Below are 24,164 nucleotides of genomic sequence, written 5' to 3'. Positions count from 1 at the left end.
TATATTTGGCCAGTGGTGATTAATTCAAAATTAGGACAGGTCTGCCCATGTCTGTCTGAACATCCATGTGCATTACTTGGTGCTCTACTTAAATAAAGGCGGAGGTGGAGCTCCTCTTAATGCACTTGCCACCGCTTAATTAAATTACTTTGAGTGTTTTTCCCCTCCCTCGAACATGCCTCCAGCATCAACTCAATTGCATTTCTACTTTTCACAGTGAGGTTAGCAATTTGGGTTAATTGTGGGTGCAACTAGAGATTAATGGCCTCTTATTACCTCCCGGCAAACACTTGCTGCTCGTGGTCAAGTCAGCAGCCTGCAAACAGGCAGAGCCCTGTGCTGCCCAGAGACAAGCCCCGTGAGCCAGCCTCCCAGGATGCTCACCTGCCCAACATACACACGCGCGCACGCACGCCTGCCTCCCTCTGCCGTGGGCGAGGAGGGAGACCGAACAGCCTACTGGTGCACAGCACAGGCTCTGAGGGCAAAGGGACCTGGGTTGAAGCCTCGGCTCTGCGGCTTCTTAGGTGAGTGAGCTTGGAAAGGGCACTTGACTTCTCGAAGTCTCCGGGTCCTCCTGTGTGACATAGGGATGAATAATAGTGCCTGCCTCATGAAGTCAGTGTGAGGACTGAATGAGAAGACACATGTGATGGTCTTAGCACACGGTGTCTCACGCTATTATCACTCTCCTTCCCATCACTACTATTACTTATATTACTACCATCAGTATTATTATTGCTACTGCTGCTGAACGACATTCCCGGGCCCCTGCAGCCTGAGTCCCTAATAAGGAACGAGCAGCAGCCCCAGGAAGCTTCCCAGGCAGGGAGATACAACCCTGGGGTGTTCACATTCGGCCTGGGACACACTGACCAGCTGCCTCCAGCAAGGCCAGAGCAGACCTGGGAAAGCTGGTGAACTTCTCTGAGCCTGTGTGGGAGTGAGGGTGCTAATGTCCTCCTCCTGCGGGCATTTTCAGGTGAATGTGCTGTGTGAGGTGCCTAGCCCCGTGCCCAGCACCCAGCAGGTGTTCCTAAGTGGTGGCCCCACTCTGGAGTCAGTGATGACAGCTGCCCTAGGGGGAGGTCAGGCTGGAGACAAGTAGGCCCAAGGCATGCGGGTTCTTGGGCCATCTTTGAAGCAAGAATGGGTCAGGGGCAAATGGTGGGTATGTTGTTTCTAATGGCTGAGTAATATTCATATGTGTATATATATATATTCCATTATACATATATTCCATTATATATTTATATTCATATATACACACACACACACCACATCTTCTTTATCCATTCATCTTTCGATGGACACCGAGGCTCCTTCCACAGTTTGGCTACTGTGGACATTGCTGCTAGAAACATCGGGGTGCAGGTATCCCGGCGTTTCACTGCATCTGTATCTTTGGGGTAAATCCCCAGCAGCGCAATTGCTGGGTCATAGGGTAGTTCTATTTTTAACTCTTTGAAGGAACCTCCACACAGTTTTGCAGGTGACAGGCACTGAGGGGGGCACTTGACAGGATGAGCACTGGGTGTTATACTATATGTTGGCAAATCAAACTCCAATAAAAAATATATACAAAAAAAGAAAAGAATAGGTCAGGGGAGAACAGCCCCAGTGGGGAGTAGGGGACAGAGAGGTGACCCCGAAGGAACGAAGACTGGGGATGGGTGAGTTCTAGAGCTCCTCGGTGTGTGCACACACACACACACACACACATACCCCGCCCACCGCAGCCACAGCTGGAACCCCCCAACCCCGCCGTAATTAGCACCTGGCACAGAAGGGCTGCATCCACAAAACACAAGACAGGCAAATGAGAGAGCGCCAAGAGGTGTGAGCCTCCTTTCTTTGTCATTTGTACGAGACATCTTGATTGGCAACAAAATATTAATCACTTTTTCACTGCTCTCTTAATGAGAAGCTTTCATGGGCAACAAAATATTAATTTGTCTTGTCTTATCTGTTAAGAATTCTGTTAATGAATTCAGTCACAGAGCTATTACAGAATGCCATCCTAATGACACATGTAATTAAACTTTTCTGACTTGCAAACATCAAGGATGCCTCAAGCATCAGAATAATATTTGATCAGAAAGTAAATGTACCTCCCTAGCCCGGAGCCAAGTGTGAAGGAGCCTCTCGGATTCCCCACTGAGCAGTGTCACCGTCAGGAGCACTCATGAGCCACCCGACGTGTGCATGGCTGTCCAGATGGCATACAGGGGAGTCCTCCTCTGGATTCACCAAATGCTGGTGACTCGTAAGCCGTGAACCAGAGTGTAGAGCAAAGACACCCTCCCCAGCCCCAAGGGGTTTGAGGCATCCACAAGCACAGAATTATAATACAGTATGGCATATTCTAGGTTAGAAAGAGGGAGCCAGCTCTGGGGGCCAGAGGGAGAAGTTCTGGCCTCCAGCAACAGGGACAAGCAAGAGAGAGGTCTAAAGGGGCAAGGTGGGGCCAGAACCTGACAGGTTTTGAATGTTAACCTACAGGATCTTGGCCATTCCCTGTGAATGATGGGAACCATAGATTTTTAACTGGGGAGTGACATGGTCAGAAGTTTATCCTATAAGAGTCATAAGTCATCCTATGATGACTAAGACTACATGTGTAACCGAGGAGAACCCCAAATACTGTCAGGCCCCAAAACGAAAGGAGCCTGCTGGGTTCCCTAGTGGCTAGTGGCTTTGAACTGGGAGCAGCACCCCAGGCTGTGTAGGGCTCCGGGCTCAGCGCAGTGCCCTCCACTTCTTAAGGCTGCCAGCAAGCCCCTGGTGTGCCTCAGCCAACCCTTTGCAGGAGGCCTGAGCCTCACTACAGCCCAGGGCCTGATGATGGACGGACGGACAGATGGGCCCTTGGCTGCATCTGGGAAAACAATTCCTCCCCCTCCCCACCCCCAAGATAGACCAGCACTGGGACCAAGAGCCCTCAGAGATGGGGAGCAGCCTCTAGGCAAGGGAGCCCTGGATTATGGCTCCTCCTTCTGTCTGTTTGATGAGGAATCAATAGTTTCTATCCAAGGACACATTCCCCAGAGCTAACGAGAAATGACCTGTAATTTACTTCCTGGCCAAGCTGGTTTCTTTACTAAAGCCGTCGTGGGTCCCGGGGCCTTCAGACCTGGCCGTGGGGCCCCCCACCTCACCTGCAGGGGCCCGCGGCCCACTGCCCCACCTCAGAAGCTAAGGGATGTGGAGGAGGCCTTGGGCCAGAGCTGGAGCTCCAAGGTGTGTCCAGGAGCGTGCCGTGCTGGCGTGGCAGAGGACCGGCCCCCGCCCCCAGGCCCTCCTGTGTGAGCCTGCGGTCTGCTCACCCCGCCTGTGGCCCTGCTCTGCTCACACAACATGTTGTCATATAGGGGAAGAGCGCTCCATCACTCTCAGGGGCCACACCCAGAGCCCCTGGGGGAAGCCTGTCATCAGGAAGCCCTGTGCCCCCAGGAGGCAGTAAGATGCCTGCCCCAAGCCGACAGGAGACCAAAGAGGTTAGCCTTTGAGGACTCTCCAGGATATGAGGTCATACAGTCCTGTGATAGGACAGGGATCTATGGGACATGAGAATCCCACAGAGAAATGAGGAACGCCCCTGATCCCACCGGGCCCCTGGCTTTTGCACCTGGGCCACAGAGCCTTGGCCTTCCCCAGCAAGCCGCCCCGGCAGACCCTGTCTCCTGAAGGCTCACAGCCAGGCTTGGGGGCCTGTCTCAGGGGCAGATCCACACACCCCTTCCCCTTCCCTGCCCTCCATACTAAGTATTCTGGGGGTTGAGAGGGAAGACTGACTCAGTTTCTGCAGGGACTGAATGTGCAAACCCATTTTGGGCCTCAGCCTGCTGCCCAGACCATTCAGCAACCACTCAGGGTGAAGTGAAGTGACGTCCCCAAAGCTAGTCTGCACATCCTTCCTCAACAGTATCACCTGCCCTCTCCTCATAACTGTCTTCCTCCTGATCCCTTATGACCCTCAGGGACAAGGGACCTGCCCGTGAGGACATCCCCAATGACAGATCAAGCTGAGGTGCTGAACCCTTGCTAGGGTCAATGCAGGAGTTCTAACCCGTGTCCAGGGGCCAGGTGTAATGCCAGTCTCTTCACAAGCAGCATGCCATCTACCTCTTGGCACAACTCCATGAAGCAAAGGGGATAAAGTAATTCTGAGAGCCTCAGAACTTGCTGGGGCTGCAGTCAATCTTGCTCTGGGGACATGACCCCCAGCACCCAGCCTTGCCAAGGCTTCACCGTGGGGCCAGCTGGCCCTTCCTCCCCCGCTATGGTGCCCAGGCCCCCACGGGACGTGTCCACTCTGGGGGTGGCCCCACAGGGACCACGCTGCAGGGTTTCATTAGCCCTCTGGCCTCTGTCCCAGCAAAAGCAGAAGGCAGGAGGCTCTGAGCATGGCACAGGGAACTGCCTGGCCAGGACAGTCTCAGGGAGAGGAAACATTTTTCCATTGTATTCGTCTTTTTAAAAAGGGAGTCTATAACAAACCCAGTATATCTCCGATGACTTGAAAGAGCTACTCTTTTCTGTCGGGTTTTTTCCTTCACCAAATCTTGCTATTTGGGGCTTTCAGATGTCAGTAGGCGGAGAACAGTGATAAAAGCAGAAAAACAAAACCCATTAGAACAAAGTATTTGTGGTAGTGTTTGAAGGATGTGTTAAAAGGTTCACTTTTTTTCCCATGCCTAAATGGTATAAAACGAGGAACAAATAACTCTAATGAAGCATATGCTCTCAGCCAGCTCCACTTTGGAAGTGAGTTTATTAAAAAGACCAAAAGAGAATGATTTAGGAGCTCATGACTCATTTAATTTTTTATTGTCTTTATATGAACCAGTCATGAATCCATTGTAAAAAGATGAGAGGCGTTTGATTAGCATGGAGAGCTGTTTGCAACACGATAGACAGGTTGTAGGTTCTGCATTAAAATAATCTCATTAAATGCTTGGGTACATTTTGTTTTAAAATCTTGGAAAACACTATACTTGAGGCACTCAAAGGCTTTGGCCAATTCTTTCCAGCTTACATCAGAAACCCTGGTTGCAGACGAACATCTGGCTCAAGCCACTAGGAATATTGGCCAGAGCTCCACAAGAGACAGGCGCAGAGCCGGGATCCTGCAGACCGTAGAACTCACTGAGGGCTCTCTCCCATCAGGTGCCTCTACTGGGCCTTTGCTTTCTCAGTGGTCTCTTTGGGGTCACCCCTCTTCTCTCATAGTCCTGACTTCAAAGCTTCACTTGTGCTCAGTGATCACATTGGGCCCCATGTCAAAGGCATAGGGTCCCTCAGGGAAGTTCTGAGCTAGCTTCTAGACCCTAGGTGCAGAGTCCCAAGTGCCTGCCCTGTCTCAGCTGTCCTCCCCATCCCCACTCAAGGGAGCTCACATTCAGCCCACTGGCAGGCTTTATTAACTGCAACTGGTAGTACAATAAGCAGCCTCATTACACACCTGCTTGCACACTTGTGTAAATGGGTCTATAAGATAAGTTCTTAGAAGTAGAATGACTACATCCAAGGGTGAGCACGATTTCAGTTTGATTGAAATCACCAAATCTCCCTCGAAAACAAGCTGTCCCAGTTTATACTCCATCCAACAGTATCCAGGCATACCTTGGAGATATTGTGGGTTTGGTTCCAACCACTGCAAAAATGTGACTATCCAATAAAGCAAATATTGTGATAAAGGGAGCCAAATGAATTTTTTGGTACATATAAAAGTTATGTTTATGCCGTATGGTCTCTTAAGTATGCCATAACATATGTCTAAAAAAAGTAACTACTTAATTAAAAAATACTTTCTTGTTGGAAAAAAAGACCATCATCTGAGCTTTCGATGAGTGGCAATCACTGATCACAGATCAGCATAACAAATATAAGAGTGGAAGAGTTTGAAATATTGCAAGAATTACCAAAGGTGATAGAGACATGAAATGAGCAAATACTGTCAGGAAAGTGGCGCTGACTTGTTCTATACACATTGCCACAAACCTTTAATTGGTTAAAAAAAAAAAAAAAAAAAAGAAATAAAGAAAGAGTATCTATAAAGGGTGACAAAACGAAGTATGCCTGTATAAGAATTTCAAACATGTATGAGGAGAAAATTCCTGTTTGCAGGTCTTCTTGGTCCCTGAAATGAGCCATGAAAGGAAATTTAATCAAATGTTCCCTGGAGTGTTTCAAGGACAGCAAGAATGCCAGTTGGCTATCAGGGCTCTGAGTGTGGTTCAGGTCAGAGGAGCTGATAGGGCCTTCTCAGAGTAGAGATTCCTGATCGAGCATCCGCCTGGGAGTGTTGCATGTTGCCCAGGTGAAGGTGGCAGGTTAGAGGTGGTCTGGAGCTTCAGGTGATCTCTGCATTGCCTTGTGTCACCTGAGTCCCTCCCTGCCCCAGCTGAGCATTCCAGGCTGATGAGCTAAGGACCCAAGGCCCAAAACTCCCTAGAGGGCCCCACAAGCTACCACTCATCCTGGGGTCCCGGAGTCAAGAGGTGTCTGCCCTCTGGCCTCTGAGGGTGGATAAGCTGAGGGCTCAGAGCGGTGACTCTGACATGAGCTCTCTGGGGCAAGTACCTAGGCACCTGTGTGCACCTGGACATTCACATTTGCCCCCAGGCCTAATGCTCAGCATCCACACAGCCAGGTCAGAATCCCCCTGATTGAACTGTAGAACCCGGTACAAAGTTAGAAACAGCAGTCCACACAAGACCTCTCTCACTCTGGCATCAATTACAAGAGTGGAAAGTACTCAAAACTACCTTCAGGTTAAGTAATTTGCCAGAAGGACTCAACTCACATTTACGGTTTATTACAGGGGATAAGTGTAGGTTACAATCAGTCAAGGGAATGCCTAAGATATTCACCCAGGTCTTTCCCTCCTGGACACTCTCAACAGTGTGCAATCTCTAGAACCTCTGCTCAGCTCACAAACTCCAGGACGTGTCCTCTGGGAGGCCTTGAATCTCAGCCTGAGCATCGGGATGTTAGTGATTCGAGGGTGCCCTAGGAAATTCCTGGTACTGCTTTCCTACAAAGCCCCGTCCTCTCTGCTACTCCAGCTCTCAAATTCCAGCTATCTCAAGGGCCCTGTATTCTGACTTCTTTTCCCCTTGTTGTAGTTCCCTGGGTGCTGGTTCTGTGTGCAGTTCTAACAGAGAGCTGGAATGAGTGTGGCCATCATCTCATGTTTTCCTTTTCTCAGAGATCAGAGACTGTGCTTAAAAATGTTGTGTCCTATATTTACTCTATTTTTAGAGTTAGGCTGGGTGTAAGCCTGAAATCTGTTTCTCTGTTTTACCCAGAATGTGAGCTCCTTTATTCTTTGTACATTACTGCTTATGTGGAAGCATCTGTTGATATCATAGACTGAATATTTGTATCCCAGCAAAATTCATATGTTTATGCCTAGCCCCCATTGGAAGGGTATCTATCTGGTGGTGGGACTTTGGGGAGGTGATTAGGTCATGACAGTAGAAGCCTCATCAATGGGATTAGTGCCTTTAAGAAAGGGAGAGTCCTGGCCTCTTCCAGCACATGTAGCTATAGCAAAAAGACAGCCTTCTGAGAACCAGGAAGCAGGCTCTCACCAGACTCCAAATCTGCCAACACCTTGGTCTTGGACTTGTAGCCTCCAGAACTATGAGAAGTAAATTTCTGTGGTTTATAAACAAACAAACAAAAGATCAGCCAAGGGAAGAAGCCCCATGGCACAGAACCCAGGGGGGTCCAGACGCAGAGCTTCCGTTGTTCTCTCCTGGTGCGTCATGGTGCAGTCTTTGTCCTTTCCCTGCACCAATATATAACCACACACATGAGGTACTGCCAGCCAGGGACGCTCACCCAAACCTGGTGTCCAGAGCTCCCACTAGAGCTTGATTATGTACTACTCACATGGATGACCTCTAGCCCCTGGCGCCTGAGGAGACACAACTGGTACTGCACGGGGCAGAGCCCCCATCATAAATCATATATTTGACAGTCTGATGGCCAAAGCCTCCAGGCAAACGAAGGCCAGGCGTCACTCTGGATAACGTTACTTCTTCACTACCCTTCGCTTTAGGGCTCCCCGAGAGCCAGCACCGTCGGCTGACACACCTCCATTCGTTCAGCAATACCAACTGAACTGCACGCTGGGGACAATATGGTAGTACACAGAGAGAGGAGGTGCCTCCTCTTTGGCACTCACAGTCATGAGGGAGAATGATCATATTAACCTGAGTCAGCCAGTGACCCCAGACTCCCTGCAGTCCTGGGGAAGCCAGGAGCCCTCCCCACAGTGACTTCTCTCACACCTGTGACTCCCTGGCCTGGGCCTGGGAATGAGCAAGAGAAATGACCGACTTCGGGTTGCTCCAATGAACCCTAGATGTTCAGCAGCTCCTTAGGGATTACTTCAAGTTGCAGGGACTTCTTACAAGGACTGTGAGCAGGTACATGCAGAGTGGCAAGTATGTCCTTTAAGGGTCTGAAAGGAAGTGGCCAGAGCACGAGAACCCCAGTGTGGGGTTAAGCTATAGAGCCATGAGGTGGGGGCTAGGGGTGCTGTGAGCGCATACCATGCATGCTTACGTGTACTATATGTGTTCACGTGGATGTTTGTGTGTGCCCACCCGGGATGCAGCTCGTCCTTGCTTGGTCTGGATATCGGACATGTGAGGTGCAGACATTTCTGAGGCCAGCCATCATCCAGGGGCTGCATATTGTTCAGTGTTTGGGCTTTCCTGTTAAAATGTTTATGCAGGAGGGATGCTAGGGTTAGTGAATTCTAGGGGCTGGAATCAAACCAGCATGGGGAAAAGACCCTCTCCTAGACTCCATCCTCCCCAAAGAGAGCCAGGGCAGAGGGCTCCTGAGAAGCACTGCTCCTGAGAAGGGCTGAGTCAGAAAAGCTCAGCATAAATGATTCTAAACTGAGTGTTAACTTGTACCATTGGCAGTATCATTAACCTAAACTCTACAATCACCCTGGAGTCCTTGCATTGAACATTTAGTCACTAAATATTCAGCATTGATGGCTCATTTTAATATTACTTAAGACTTGAGTCACATGTATCACTATGACAACATCCCCCATCTTGCCTCTGCTTAAATATTGTTTAATACTTAAGTCTCATTTAATTACTTGCTTTATTAAGGGCAGATCCTTACAAAAGAGCTTTTTAAAAGACAAAAACTATGCCTTTTAGTAAAATTGTCTCTTTCCCAAAGACAGATGTGCATCAGTACAAAGAATAGTCTAATATGGCATCTGTTTATTTCTGGAAGGAACCTTGATTTTGCTAATATATTTCTAAGCATCAGAACAACAACAAAAAAGCCATCCATAAAAAGACAATTACAGAGATGCAATCAAGCATTGATAGCAGCATTCAGACACATCTCAAAGAACATTCAGGAGAGGAAGGATTACAGGTTTAGTCTTATGTAGCTTCTTATAAATCAATTTTAAAGTAATTTCCTCACATCCAATGAGGGAAATTTGATTTCAGTAGCCAGTATTCATGTTCCAGAAAACAATATGCACTTTGTTCTATAATTATATGATGCCTATTGTTTTAGCCCAGAGACATTATTTTATTTATTCCCACAGTCAGCTTCTCCCCAGAGCCTAAGCCATAGGCTGGTAACAAGTTAGGTGCTCAAAGGAGACCCGTAATGCATCCAGCATCCCCTAGTGCCCTTGAAGAATGGACGCACACCCCTTAGCACCTGAGTGATCACCCAGGAGTTATGCTCCTGCCGCCAGCAGCAATGAGGAAAAGTAGACAGAGAGGTTAAATGACTTTGCTAGGGGCTCCCCAAAAGTCATCAGCTGAGTCTGAGATCACATGCAAGGGCTTTTCCATCTCTGCCTGCTGCTCAGAGTGGAGTCTTCTCTTTGGCCAATCCCAGCATGCACCAGCCTGAGGAATGAAGCATGGAAAAAGAGACGGGGTTGGGAAACAGGGGCACCGTTCTTGGGATCAGTTCTCTGCCTCCCTGCCAACCACCTCATTTTGACCCCATATCGCTGGCAATGTTCAGGTGGATGGGAAGGCAGGAGGCAGGTGCCTCTGTTGTCAAACCCAAAGAACCAGAACACAGTCCCTGCAGATCGGATCTTGTGTGATCTGATCCATTCACAGAGTATCTGCTGACGGCCCATGAGGAGGTAGGCCCTCCCAGGCACTGGGGACGTGGCAGTGAGCACTATGCAGCACCACAATCCCTGCCTTCCCTGGGGAGCTCCTGTCCTAGTGGGGCGGGGGGGGGGGGCAGTTACAAATGGTATGCGAAGTGGCAGTAAGTGCCCCAAAATGAGACGTGAGAGGTAGGGGTTACAGATAGGGCAGGCAGATGACATTTGAGCCTGGGTGCAAACCAGACTGACAGCCTTTGGGGAGGAGGGCACAGGATGCCTGGCTCGTGAGCAACAGCAAGGAGCCACAGCGCTGGAGCGGAATGAGCCGGGAGAGTGGAAGGAGTGGGGATACAATGAGACCCTCTAGGGCTGTGACTCGGGGTGCAGGGGTAGGGTCTGGCCGCTGCGTGGAGGACAGAGCGAAGGGGCAGGGGAGGGGGTCCCCACCGTCCCCTAGATAAGAAGATGGAGCCTTGGCCCACCGGTCACAGTGAGGTCATCAGACAAGATCAGATCCTGAATACGCTGTGAAGGAGAGCTCTGCTTCCTCACCCCATGGGCCTGGGCTTTTGTTTCGTTTTCTGGCTTGGGTTTTGTTTTCTTTCCTGAGGATCATCCAAGGCAAATCCATATGAAGCTTCCTAGCTCATGGCTAGCTCGGAAGCCTGGGAGCTGGTGTTCTGACCCTTGATCGGTGCGGACCGCGGCCTTGGCGCACCTCTCAGCCTGAGCAACGTGCGGGCCCGTGACCACGTGACCTCAGCGAGGAGGCAACCAGAGCGAGGGGCCGCCAGAACCCTCGCCGGGCTTCGGGGCTTCGGGGCCTCGGGCGAGGATGGGCTGTGGGCGCGACGCCCGGGGAGGCAGTCGAGGGAATGTGCCAGGGCGCCCCCCGCTAGCGGTTCTGGGATTGCTCCTGGGGATGGAGTCGGCCCTGGAACCACCCAGGTGAGGTATAGAGGGGTCCCCGAAGCGGGAACCGCACCCAACTTCCCTGCCCTATTCTCGACACGCCACCTCGCCACGGAGCCTCCAAGCCAAATCTATTTTCCGCCACACTTAGGTTTTGACACACAAACAGCTTAGACCAGAAATATGTCAGCCCAGAATTGACTAACCATTAACTTTTCCTAAGCAACTCAGGTATGAACCCTTTATGACTCTGTTATGACACAGGACAAATCAGCTATCTGGTGTTTTATTTTTATTATCGAAGCTTCCACAGAGTGATAGGAATGGGGCTTTTTTAAACAGAGCGATGCTTCAGAGAAAAGCCGCTGGGCTCTGGCAGCCTCTGCGATACTTTACTCTGGTGGGAGTGCGTCGTGTGGCTTTTTCCTGATAATGAAAGCGGGCTGCGTGCATCTGCGCTCCACCTTGGCCTGCAACACCACCGCCACCACCCCCGCGCCCTCCCCAAGCTTCTCTCTGGGCCCGCGCTCCCTCACCGGGCTAATTAGCCAAAAAGCATCTTCAAAGGACTCAAGATGGTGGCAGTGAGGCCCTTCAGGATGTGAGCAAGGCAGAGGGTCAGGGAGCTTCTCCATGGCAGCTCTGGCACAGCTCTTGTGCCGCGGTGACTGGTGGCCTTCCCCCCCTCCCGCCACCAGATGGCTTCTGTGGAGAAGGGCACAGGGAATGGTAAGAGGGGTGGTTTGGTGTTGGCTCCAGGGGGTCAAGAGGAGTTTTGCACGTCCTGTTAATAATAACCAGTGATACCCCTACGTATGTCACGCTCCCCTCGCTGGGAAAGTATTCACGTGTGTTCTCTTGCCAGATCTCCTCAGCACCCCATGAGGCAGGCAGGCACATGGACTGTCTGCCACTTGCTGGTGGAGGAACCAGAGCCCAGAGGGACAAGGGGACATTTGGTCAGTGACAGAGTTCAACTAAAATCTGAGTCTCCGGAGTCCCACGCCAGGCTTCCCCTCACCCTCAGCCAGCGTGGCTGGCAGTGCACCGCCCTGTTTCTCACCAGGAAGCCAGGACCTCCTCTGTCCCTTGTCGGCTCTGGGCACCACCCCTCAAAGATGTCAAGGAGCTAGCTAACCCCAAACCTGATGAGGAGCCTCCCAGAAACACAGGGTAATGCCACTCTCCAGCATGTCTGCAGGGGGCACCTGGCCAGGGCCCACGCCATGTGCAGGTCTGCAAGAGCACATGCACCTGACCGGAAAGGCCCTGGGGCAGTGCTGCTCAGCCGGGGGGCTTATCAGGGCACTCTGACCCCCGGCTTCCGCCCCCCTCAACTATTTCCCTTCTCTGGCTATTTTGTTTGCCTTCATTTTCCTCAGAGTTCTGTTTCCCTTCGTGGGTTATCCAGGTCTCTGCAAGCCACTTAGAATTGTTTTGGGATGAAGGTAGATTTGACCCAGTGGTAGGCCATCTATGCCCGCAGGCCCAATCTGTCCCACCACTTATTCTTTTAAATAAATTTCACTGGGAGCACCTGAGCGGCTCAGTGAGTTAAGCGTCTGACCCTTGGTGTTGGCTCAGGGTCGTGATCAGGGTAGTGAGATCCAGTCTCTCCTTTGGCTCTGGCTCAGCCCCAAGTCTACTTGGATCTCTCTCTCTCTCTCTCTCTCTCTCTCTCTCTCTCTTCCTCTCTCCCTCTCCCCCCCTCTCTCTCCCTACCCCCCCACCCCATTTGGTCATGAGCTCGCTCTCTCTAATAAATAAATCTTAAAAATAAATAAATCTCATTGGAGCTTATGGATGCTCATTAATTTATGTATTATTATGGTTATCTATGTGGTTCAAGGCAGAGTTAAATAGCAGAAACCCTATGGCCCATGAGGCCAAAAATATTTGCTATCTGTCCCTTTAGGGAAAAAAATTCTTGTTTTAATTCCAGTTAGTTAACACAGTGTTGTATTAGTTTGAGGTGTACGGTATTGTGAGTTGGTACTTCCATACATCACCTGGTGCTTGTCACCGTGAGCTCCTTCATCCCCAACACCTATTTCTCCCAACCACCCACTCCCCTCTCCTTGGTAATCATCAGTTTGTCTTCTGTAGTTAAAAGTCTGTTTCTTGGTTTGCCTCTTTTCTTATTTTTTTCCTACACTTTTTTGTTTAGTTTCTTAAATTCCACATGAGTGAAATCATATGGTATTTGTCTTTCTCTGACTTATTTCACCTAGCATTCTACTCTAGTTCCATCCATGTTGTTCCAAATGGCAAGATTTCATTCTTTTTTTATTGCTGAATAATATTCCCTTGTATATGTAGCACATCTTTAGCCATTCATCAGTCAGTGGACACTTAGGCTGCTTCCAGAACTTAGCTATAGTAAATAATGCTGCAGTACACACAGGAGTGCATGTATCCCTTTGAATTAGTGTTCCTGTGTTCTTTGGGTAGATACCCTGTAGTATGGTTACTGGATCCCCATCACCTGTTTCATTCATCCCCCCAGGCTCCTCCCCTCTAGTAACCATCAATTTGTTCTGTGGAGTTAAGAGTCTGTTTCTTGGTTTGCTTTTTTCTCTTCATTTTCCCCTTTGCTAATTTGGTTTGTTTCTTAAATTCCACATGAGTGAGATCATATGGTATCAGTCTTGTTCTGATGTACCTCACTCAGCCTTCTACTCTAGATCCATCCTTACTGTTGAAAATGGCAAATTTCATTCTTCTTTGATGGCTGAATAAAATACCCCATTGTGTCTGTATACCACATCTTCTTTATCCATTCATTTGTTGACGGATACTTGGGCTGTTTCCATAGTTTGGCTATTGTGGACATTGCTGCTATAAACATAGGGGTGTGTGTATTACTTTCATTTCATAGTTTTATATTCTTTGGGTAAATACCTAGTAGTGCACTGCTGGGTCTGCAGGTAGTTCCTAGTTTTAAGTTTTTGAGGAATCTCCATACTGTTTTCCAAAGTAGCTATACCAGTCTACATTCCTACCAACAGTGCATGAGGATTTTTCTCCACATCCTTACCAACACCTGTTGTTTCTTGTGTTGTTGATTTTTAGCCATTCTGACAGGTGTGAGGTGATATCTCATTATGGCTTTGATTTGCATTTCCCTGATAAGTGATGAGCATCTTTTCATGTGTCTGTTAGCCATCTGTATGTCTTCTTTGGAGAAATGTCTGTTCATGTTTTCTGCCCATTTTTTAATTAGATTATTTGGTTTTTGGGTGTTGAGTTTTATAAAAAAAAAAAAAAGCTTGCCAGCCCTACACAAGGCCATCCTGCAGAGCTTCTCAGCAGGTGGATAAGAACCCCCAGGAAACCTGCCAAGCAGGCTCAGGATTAGTAGGAGGAAGAGGTGAGCTCCAATCTTAAAAAGTGAGAGCAGCAAGCAGGGAAGGTGTTCCAGCCTGGCCACAGAGGTGAATGAGGCCTTAAGTGGATATACAAGTTCCAGGCAGACAATAAGGAAGACCAATGAAGTTCCTGTTGCCCAGGCCGGCACAGCCCTGCAGGCAGCTCTGGCTGAGCAAGGGGGCTCAGCTGCAGGGTTTGTTTTCCTGCAAAAGCAGGACAACTGGCTCTCCTTCCCAGCCTACTTAGTAGAGAGGCCAACCTCGTTGTCTTCCTCACCCTGTGCAGGACTTCGGAGAGGACAACTCCCTCTACATCACCAAGGTGACCACCGTCCACATGGGCAACTACACCTGCCATGCCTCCGGCCATGATGAGCTCTTCCAGACCCACGTCCTGCAGGTGAATGGTTAGTAAATGGCTCCATGCATGTCGTCCCCTCAAAGCGTTCCCAAAATGCTGCTCACAGCAACCCTTCCCACTTCTATATTCTATCTGAAAAATGTGTCTGAGTCCAATAAAACCCATCTCTCTCAGAAGTAAAGGGAGCAGTGGAGAAAGGGCAAAACCAGCCAACTAGTTTCTCTGGCTTCACCCAGAAGCCACCTCTGATGAAGTGATAGTGGTGCGGGGGGTGAGTCATTTGGGCTAGTCATGTTCAGCAGCTGAGGCTCTAGCAGAACCCTGTAGAATGTGCCCTGCCCATGCCACAGTGACAGCCAGCAGCTGTGCTCTTGGACCCTGTGAGTAGCAGACGCTAAAAGACACCACTGCTCTTCTGGGTGCTATGCACCCATATCACTTGGCCAGGGAGGCAGGACTTCCTCCAGCAGGGGCTGGTTCCCATCTCCCTCCCCAAAAGGCTCACCAAGCCTCCACTTGGCCCGCTAAGACAGAACCTGAACAGGCTCAGGAGGTTTTCGTTGCTTCTCAGGGACCCCTGAGTTGCCAGGACTCCTAGAGGCTGGGAATAATAAACCCCTCCTGATGACAACTCCTGATGACAACACCAACGATTAAAATAGTGTTTTCTAAGCACTTAGTCTAGCCAATCCCTGTGCTAACACATCACATGCACTTTGCTAGTCAGTATGTCGTTTCAACTCAGGTTATGGAGAAATCTCTAGGTAAGGCCATTGGTCTGGAGTCACACCACTGGTGGGTGTCTTCCTAGACCTGGGACTGTGCTTTGACCTCTGCATCACACTGCTGACTGGCCCATCCTGGCCTCTCTAGCCCTCAGAACAAATAAGCCATCACAATGCAAAGCAGATCAACACCCGAGAGAAGTTAGACTCGCCCAGCCAGGCTTGGGCCAGCAGCTGTGCTCTTGGACGCCTAGCACTAAGCAGGGTGTTCTTGTGTCAGTGTGGAAACTTCAAGTCAGCCCTAGAGCATCTGTGCCAGCTGGTGCTCAGGGCTTCTGCTCTGAGATAAAGTGAGCAAGGTGTTAAGAATAATTACATAATGAGGCTCAATTTCACTTAACTCTGGAACCAGGGTAACAAGCCATTAAGGACACCTGGGTGAGCTCAGCTGGAGTCTACATTTACCCTACAGGATGTTTGAGGGATTTTTATAGCCATACACAGCTAACCCATATCTTCGTATTTCCCTTGACCTGGGACGTATTTAATTGGGGTTTTGTAGCTGTGCTCACAGGCTTGAATGCAGGCCTGTGATAATGTCACTGGATTGCCGCAGAAATAACCCAGGAGTTTCTAGTTATGACAGCCCCTGGGGGAGTTAACCCCACCTCAGTTTAGGGCCAGTGTGAAGTGTGGCCAGCAGGCAGTGCGCAGGGCTCTCCTCCAGCAGGGGCAGAGCGCGTGCTTTGCGGTGGGAAGAGGGCTTTTCCATCTGAAACTGGCAAGTGATGCCCAGCATGGTACAGTGTTGGTGACTGGTTGGGAAACAGCTCTATGTGGTTTGTCCCAGGCCCCTCAGGTCCTCAGACAAGCCTGGAGAAGGGAAATGAACCAATATTCGCAGATTTTTAATTCTGCCCTTTGCATCCTGCCCTCACTTCACAAGAATGGTGGGTGTGGCGGGGGGTGGGGTGCAGGGAGTGGGGGGCAGGTGCCACAGGGAGATGGCTTGAGCCTTGTCCCCTTTATTTCCCCCAAATGACTCTCTCAGGGGAGGGGAGCCACCTGTGGAGGGGGAGGGACCTGAGTATGTCACAGGTAAGAGTCTATACTCGCCTCAGGAAGAGACTCTGGTCCTAGGTGCCTTCATACACTAAGTGGCAAGTCCATGGTGCTCGGGGTGCCCTTCTGCCCCATCCTGCCCAGAATTCTGAGACTGAGGTCATGATGTGGATGAGCCAGTTTGCCACTCCCAGCTCTGAATCTAAGAGCAAGGCCCGGACCCAGAAGCACCAGGAGGGATTGCTGGGCCTCTCCCACCAGGTGTGAAGCAGGCTGTGCAGCTGGCATTGGAGAGTCCTGTTCACACCATCCCCAGCCACCCCTCACCCCCACCCTGGAGCTCTGCCATTATCCAGTCTCCAATGAGGATGCTTTTGACCCAAGGGAGTCCACACATATCAAAACCTCCCATTGGGAACCAAAAGAGGCCACTTGAGATCCATTTCTTAACTGCTGATGGATTGAAGGCTTCTCTTCCAGTGGAAGCACTATCAGCAGTCGGAGGGAACATGCTGGGACCTCTGTACTTTGTGATAGTGTCCTATGTCATTAATTTGGCCCCTTGAGCTTAGCTCCCATGACAGCCAGACAAGGTCACTTGGGTGGCCCTAGCTCCAGTAGCCCACAAGGTTCCTGGGCTAGGCTGACTCCCAGGCACTTGGGGGTGACGTGGGGGACCACTAACCAGCCCGCTCAAGGGCACGCCCTACTAAAGTATGCCTGGAGTTGCCTCCCAAGGACAGATGTCCACTGCCTGCTGACCTCGGAATAAGATGCAAGGCTTTCCAAGTATTTTAGAAGTTAGGTTGCTGTGTTGGGGAGAGAGAAGGGAAATGTCCTACGTAGAAAGATGGGAAGTTGTTGAAAATAGAATGGTATGAAAGAGACCATTATGATAGCTTCTACTGAACACCTCCTGTGTGCCATCCCTGTTTCAAGGTTGAGGTAACTAGCACTCAGAGAGATGCAGTGATCTCAGGATCCCAGGACCCAGCCCTGCAGTTGCCAAGCAGATTTTGACTCCAGAGCTCAGACTCCTGACACCTGCCCTGCCCTACCATACCCATCCTTACCAGGGCACAGTGTTACTGCTATTGGAGAATCTGGGTGTCGGATACAGATGTGGTCATTCAGCAGCTCAGCATTGGGCTGCAGCAGACTACACCCTAGGGAGGGCAGGGGATGGGCACCCTGCCTCATTCCCCTCTGCCCCTAGTGCTGCACTCAAGCCTGGCTGGAAACAGCTGGCATCATGAGCACATGATGACCAGGCCACAGCAGTGACCCCTGCCTCAGTGGAACTGAAGTTGGCAAACCGTGTGGCTCAGATGTCCAGCTCCGGTGGGGCTCAGCCCATCCCAGTGCAGAATCCCAATGGTGCTCCAGGTCCCAGGAGGGCCGGCGTACTGTGGAAGCCCACAGTGGCGGTAGGTGCAGGGGGCTCTGCAGGCTGCAGCTTGGTGCCAAGGCTTTCAGGCAGAGCTGCTGGGAAGGCTGAGAGGGCACTGTTGGTGCTCAGGACAAAAGGAATGCTGCCTAGCCGAGGAGTCTCCTGAAGAAGGGGGAGAGAAATCAGCAGCCAAAGTTACCTGGGGCGTTTGTTCCCTTTTGCCATTCATCCCAAGCATGATTGAAAACTATGGAAAAGGTCCCTGAGCTGCCAGGGTGAGATATGGTGTGGTGCTCAGCGGTGCTATTGAAGGTCTGGTTTGGTCCCCACTTGGCCTGGCAGGTGGCCTGTGGCCTACTAAGCTAAGGCATCATCTGGGGCATACCGCGAGCGATGTTTCGTGTCTGTTCCCCCAGATAGCTTCTCCTCAACCAGAGAGAAGGGGCTGGGAATGCAGAAGGGCAGAGAGAGGGCCCTGCCCAGTTACCTGCTTCTCGGAAGGCTCCAAGCAAATGACAGATGTGCTGGGGAGCTCATGTGCGACCTGGGAGCCCAAGACCCAGAGCTAGCACTCCAGGGAGCAGGAGCCGGGTGGGGGCTTCTCTGCTCTAGGCCCGGTGCAGACCTGAGCTGGCAACAGCTCTGTCCCAGAGTCAAGACATGAACTCAGAGCCAGACACACCTGAGTTCAAGGGCTTGTACTGATCTGTCCTTTATACACAAGGAAGGCAAATAGACTCACCTGTAAAATGGAAATAGCACTAGTACCTCCTGCCTTCTAGGCCTGATGACAGCTGATCTGTCTAAAATGCTTGGAGAATGCCTGATACAGGTGAGTTCACAGTCCAGAGCAGGACACATATGGGAGAGATGTTCAGTTGTCTCAAGCCACATTTAGCTATAGTTGGTGGACACAAATGGCCTGAGCTGGTGGCCTCTCAGGGAGCATGCAACTCATTATACGGATGGAAAAAATCAAGACCCAGAGAAACTGGCCAAACCAGGAATAAAATGCTTCTTTCTGGAGCTTCCCCACTTCCTGGTGCACAGGCCAGACCCCATATACAGGCCAGGCCACCATCTTGGGAGGGCTTCTCCGTCCACAACTCTGCCTTGACCTGCTCGGCTAAAGGGAGCCCTTCTAGACAACTACTTCTCTCCAATTATTAGTGTAACTTCCTCATAGACCTGGCCTCCCAGAGAGGAGGCCCAAACACTGACATGATTTATAACTTCACACAAACCTCCTGCATTGCCCTCATAGGAAGGAGTGAGAAGTTCAGACATAAATGATGAACCCATTAAAATAAAAACACCCTCGAACTCCCCACAGTTCAGACAAGTAACAATTCCTTCCCAAAACACAATAATCCTCTCCCAAATCTGTTTATTACTCTAGCTTGGTATTTTTGTGAAGGCACCTCTTACTTAGGACATATTTATGCTGCCTTTCACCTTGGAAATGATCCATGTTTCCCAAAGAAAACAGACCTCTGTGATACATATTCAAATGTTTTCACTGGAGGGTTTTGCAAATTTAAAAGAAAATGAATGTGTTTACCCAGAATATATTAATTTCAAATGATTTTTAGTGTGTGAGTTAATACAGCTGTAAGGCCAAAGGAAAACAGGTGGATCACCGTTGCCAGCAGGAAGCTGTGTCTCCAGCTCCACCCCTTGGTCTCTCACAGTGGGAATGCAGGACTTTGTCTGACTGGGCCCCATTCCAGTGGGGACCAGGGCTCCTAGCATGTCTCTGACACCCCCTATGTCTATTGAGCTTGCCTGTCCTAGCAGGAAGCTGGATCCAGAGCTCTGGCTCTGGCAGGAGTCACAGCTTCTGCTCAAGCAGGTGTTCATCAGAGCCAGGGGCCTATGCCACACCAGCTGCAGGATTGGTAGACTTGTCATCATGCGTAAAGAGGACAGTTGGGTCTCAGGGCAGTGAGTGAGCTCCCACCCCACTACTGATGGGATGATGCTTTAAAAAAAAAAATCCTTTTGCCAATTTGCCAGTTGGCAAGTGGTCAAGTCAGGGGCCTCTCAGTGGAGCTTCTTGGTGCCTTGCAGTTACATTCCACAGCACAGGCCCCCTTTGTGCAGGGCATTGAGCCAGGAAGGCCAGGGGGCCTAGGACTGCATGCAGGGTCCCTCCGGTTGCTGTTGGCCTGGCTATGCCCCCGTAGTCTCCTCCATGCAAGCCTATCAGGACAAATAGGATAGGAGACCTAGTCACTGATTCACAGAAGGGTGGCAGCAGCTTCTTGGCCGCAAAAGCCCATAGACCACGTTCATAGATGCATACATACAGGCTGGTCCCTGTGATCTGGGTTCCCACCACCTGCTAACCTCATCTCTTGGCCCCCATCCCTCCCCAAATACTCCAGCCCATGAACTTGACCCCAGTTGAGAATGCTCTCCCCACCCCTTTGCTGCCACTTCATCTGTCAAGTGTCTGCATAATCCACATTCAACATATAGGTACTGAGTTCTGCAGGCCCCTTGCAGGCCACTCATTGGAAACCGTGAGCAGACCCAAATCTATCCTCGTGGAGCAAGTCTACAGGTAACAAGGACTAAGGAGAAAAATGAAAACACAAAGGGATAAGGAAAGTCAGATAAAAGGTAGAAATGCTAGAGGGGATGGCAAATGAAGGCCTTACTGAAAAGTTGATGTTTTGTCAACTTAATGGGAAAGTCACTAGTCCCTCCAAAGGATCTCGGTCTGAACATCTGGACAGAGGACACTGGCTATATTCTTAAATAAGAGGAGGGTAGAGGAGCAGGTTTCAGGAAGGAAGCTCAGAAGCTCATGCAGACATGGTAAATGCTGGGTGTTATGCAGCCAGTTGGGTTTCTAAGTTTGAAGATGAAGAGACAGGTTGGACCAAGGAGCAGTGGTCAGCTGTGCCCAATGCTGAGGACAGCTCAGGGGGAGATGAGGACAGAGAGTTGGCCATTGGGTCAAGTTTGGCATGTGGGGGTGGCTGGAGAAGAGCCGTTTCCACAGTTTGGTGGGGAAATGTCTGCCTGGAACTGGCTCAGGAGGCAATGGAGAGAGAAATTAGAGCCCCCAGATATGGGCAACTCTTTAGGAGGCTTCCAAGGACAAAAATCGGGCAGCACTGGGGAGAGAAGTTGGGGGAAGGAGAGGTCTGGGGGCTTTTTCCAAGATAGAAATTAAAAGCTTTTTATGGACTGATGAGAATGCTCATTAGGAAGGGGGAAAGGCACCGGAGTAGGAGGGATGTGCCAGGGCAATGTCCTGGAACAGGCGGGAAAGGATGGGATCTGGAATGCAGCTGGGCATGGCAGGCGATGCAGAACCAGAAGAGGGAAGGTGAGAACAGAGGAGGACACATGCCCCACCTCCCAGCCCACTCCAGGAGGAGGTGAGGCTCAGAGCCACGTCCCCTTAAGAGGCTGCAGTAGAAGCAATGTCGCCAGGTTTCCATTTTGAGAAGGTGAAGGAACATTCATACAAGGGTTTGAGGATATAGCACATTTTGCTCATGACTGAACATGAGTTCCAGAAGATACACCGAAGGTTTGTGGGATGAGGGATGGCCGAGAGCCCCAGGCGTCTTGTGAAGATGAACATGACCCTGAATGGAGGGCACAAAGAAAAGTGTCCTGATGATCCCTATTTGTGGAGTTAGGACAAGACTGGAAAGAGAGGGCTTGGACAGATGGAGCATGCAGAGGCCTGAGGCCCTCACTGTAGTCCTGCTGGAGGGATGGAGATCCAAGGAGGAATGGTCTCGGCCCCCAGCATGGCTCATGGAGACCTCATGGCCAACAGAGCGTACCCCTCCCTGTGAGCACCTGTGAGCAGTGTTTCAACTCCTGCCAGTGGAGGTGTCTTTACCCAGTAGATAGTCCTATATTTTTAAGTGAGTGACTTATTGCATACCCTTGACTTTCAGTTTCACTTTGTTCTAGAATAGGGCCATGCATTTCAGCTCAGAGTTAGCCCTGAATTGGTCTTCCAGAGCTTCCAAGTGAGACTTGACTCCGGGTTTCTCTCAGAACCTGATCGGTAAAAGTAGATCCTCCAGCCCCATCCCAGACCTCCGGGATCAGAGACCACAGTGTGGGGCCAGTGTTTGTTTTAACAACCATACCCCCTCCCAGGGGATGCAGATATACACTATGGTTTGAAAACTTCCTGGGTAGGTTCCACAGATTCTATCAAAGGTCGGGGCTGAGACAAAGGACAGTCTTCAAGGAGGTGCTGACCACTGGCCCTCTCACTGAAGAGGCCAGTTCACCGTCCCCAGTCCTACAGACAAAGCTACCATCAGTAAAGGGACAAGCAGCGCAGGTGTAAGGAAGCTCGGGATTTCCTTTGTGAGTTGGAGAGTGGATCCTGCTCTATTCTGGCAAATCTTCCCACACCCCTGTCCGCAAGCCCCCAGAGCTCCCTTCTGGTAATGCCCATCACACTTGGAATCCACTGATGACTCTCCTTCCCCCAGACACCAAGCTCCATGTGGATAAGCGCTACTACGCTCTTACTCCCTGCTCTGTCCGGAACACCTGCCCCTTGGGTGGTATTTAATAAATGTTGGCTGCATGGAATGAATCAACAGAGCTTTGTAAAACCAATCCAGACCATTAGTATGTCGCCTGACTCAGAGGTAGGGGTTCCTTCAGCCCTCCCCTGTTGCTCACCTCACCTCCCCCTGCTTTGCAGCATTTGCTGCTGTCATACTTGTAAAATCTGGTAGGGGAAAATGCCCATCATCACTCTCATTTTTCAAAAATTTCTCAGCTGTTCTTGCACATTTTTTTCCATGTAAGTTTTAGAAATGTCAAGACCCCACCAATTGATTTTAATTGCAATTAGATTAAATGCATGACTTAGTTTGGGGTAGCTTGTTTCTTAACCACAGTAAAGCTTCAGCTCCCAGAACATGTCTCTCCAATTATTCAAGTCTTTTTTATGTCTTCAGTGAGGTTTTACAGTTTTTTCATTTAGGCCCAATGTGTTTTCTGTCTGATTGCTGTCAGTAAGTAAGTAAGCTATTAGTCTTATATGCTATGGTACTGGCTCCCTTTCTGCAGTCACTTACTAAACCTTACTACTTTGGGGTTCATTATCTGGAGCATATACAGGTAAAATATAATTTTTTCTATCCTTTTAATACTTCTCATTTCTTGCCTTCAATTGACAATCACACTGCTTCAAGTTGAGAGTCTGATATTGCCTTCTTTCCTTTTTGCTTTTTTTTCCCAACTTAATGTTTCATCATTCTGAAAAGAATGGTGCTATTTCTTCTTTTTATAGAGATATTCTTCATTGTAGGAAACAAATATCATTCTGTTCCTATTTTATTGAGATTTTTTCCTCTAAGGAATTGATTTTGAATTTTTCTCAGAAGCCCTTTCACTGTCTAGCAAGAGAACCAAATGATTTTTCCTTTTTGACTGCTTTGATCTGGAAGGTGATTAATTACAGATTTCCTGATAGTTAGCCATTGAAACATATTATATTTGGTCATGCTAGCCTTGATTTGCCAATATGTCACCTGGGATTTTGGTATATCAAGTCCTACATGAGTTAGGTCCGTAGTCATCTTTTTTGTGCTCCCTTTGGCATGTTTTGGTTCCTAGGTTATAGTGGCTTCACGATACAATCTGCAACATCTTCTCTGTCATATTCTCTAGGAAGTATCCATTCCTTAAATGTACAAAAGAAACTTCCTATGAAACGACTCAGGGTATCTTGGGGTTAGTAGCACTTTTTTAAAAACACCTTTTTTTGAGGTGTAATTGATTTACCAAAAAAACACATACTTAATGTATACAGTTTGTATACTAGACATGTATACATGGGACATGCCCATGATACATCACCACAATCCAAGTAATACTTGTCTCTATCACCTCCAAAAGTTTCCTTGTGTCCCTTCATTTTTGTTTTTCTTATCTTTTTGTTTGTGGTAAAAACCGGTCACATGAGATCTACCCTCTTAATCGATTCTTAAATGTACAATACAATGTTGTCGACTATAGACCTTATGCTATGCAGAAGATCTCTAGGACTCCTTCATCTTGTGTAACTGAAAAGTAGCACTTGAAAATGTTTTAAATATTCTCTTCTTGATTAGTTCTCAATACTTTTAAGTTTCCATTTTTTTTTTTACTAGAAGTATAATCAACATACGGTATTCTATTAGTTTCAGTGTGCATCATAGTAATTCAGTATTCA

The 24,164-nt window shown here is 49.4% G+C and overlaps 1 protein-coding gene across 5 annotated transcripts in view; it reads left to right on the top strand.

Moving 5' to 3' along the window:
- FSTL4 (follistatin like 4) overlaps positions 1-24,164 on the top strand; it is a 398,609-nt gene that overhangs the window by 339,079 nt on the left and 35,366 nt on the right. For all 5 annotated transcript variants that reach the window (XM_077911667.1, XM_077911666.1, XM_077911664.1 and 2 more), the window contains one exon: positions 14,699-14,819. In XM_077911667.1, the coding sequence (XP_077767793.1) occupies positions 14,699-14,819 (121 nt within the window). The remainder of the gene's footprint in view (positions 1-14,698; positions 14,820-24,164) is intronic.

Source organism: Canis aureus, chromosome 10, assembly GCF_053574225.1.
Source record: "Canis aureus isolate CA01 chromosome 10, VMU_Caureus_v.1.0, whole genome shotgun sequence".
Classification (NCBI taxonomy): Eukaryota; Metazoa; Chordata; class Mammalia; order Carnivora; family Canidae; genus Canis; species Canis aureus.
This window is presented reverse-complemented; position numbering and strand designations above follow the sequence as displayed.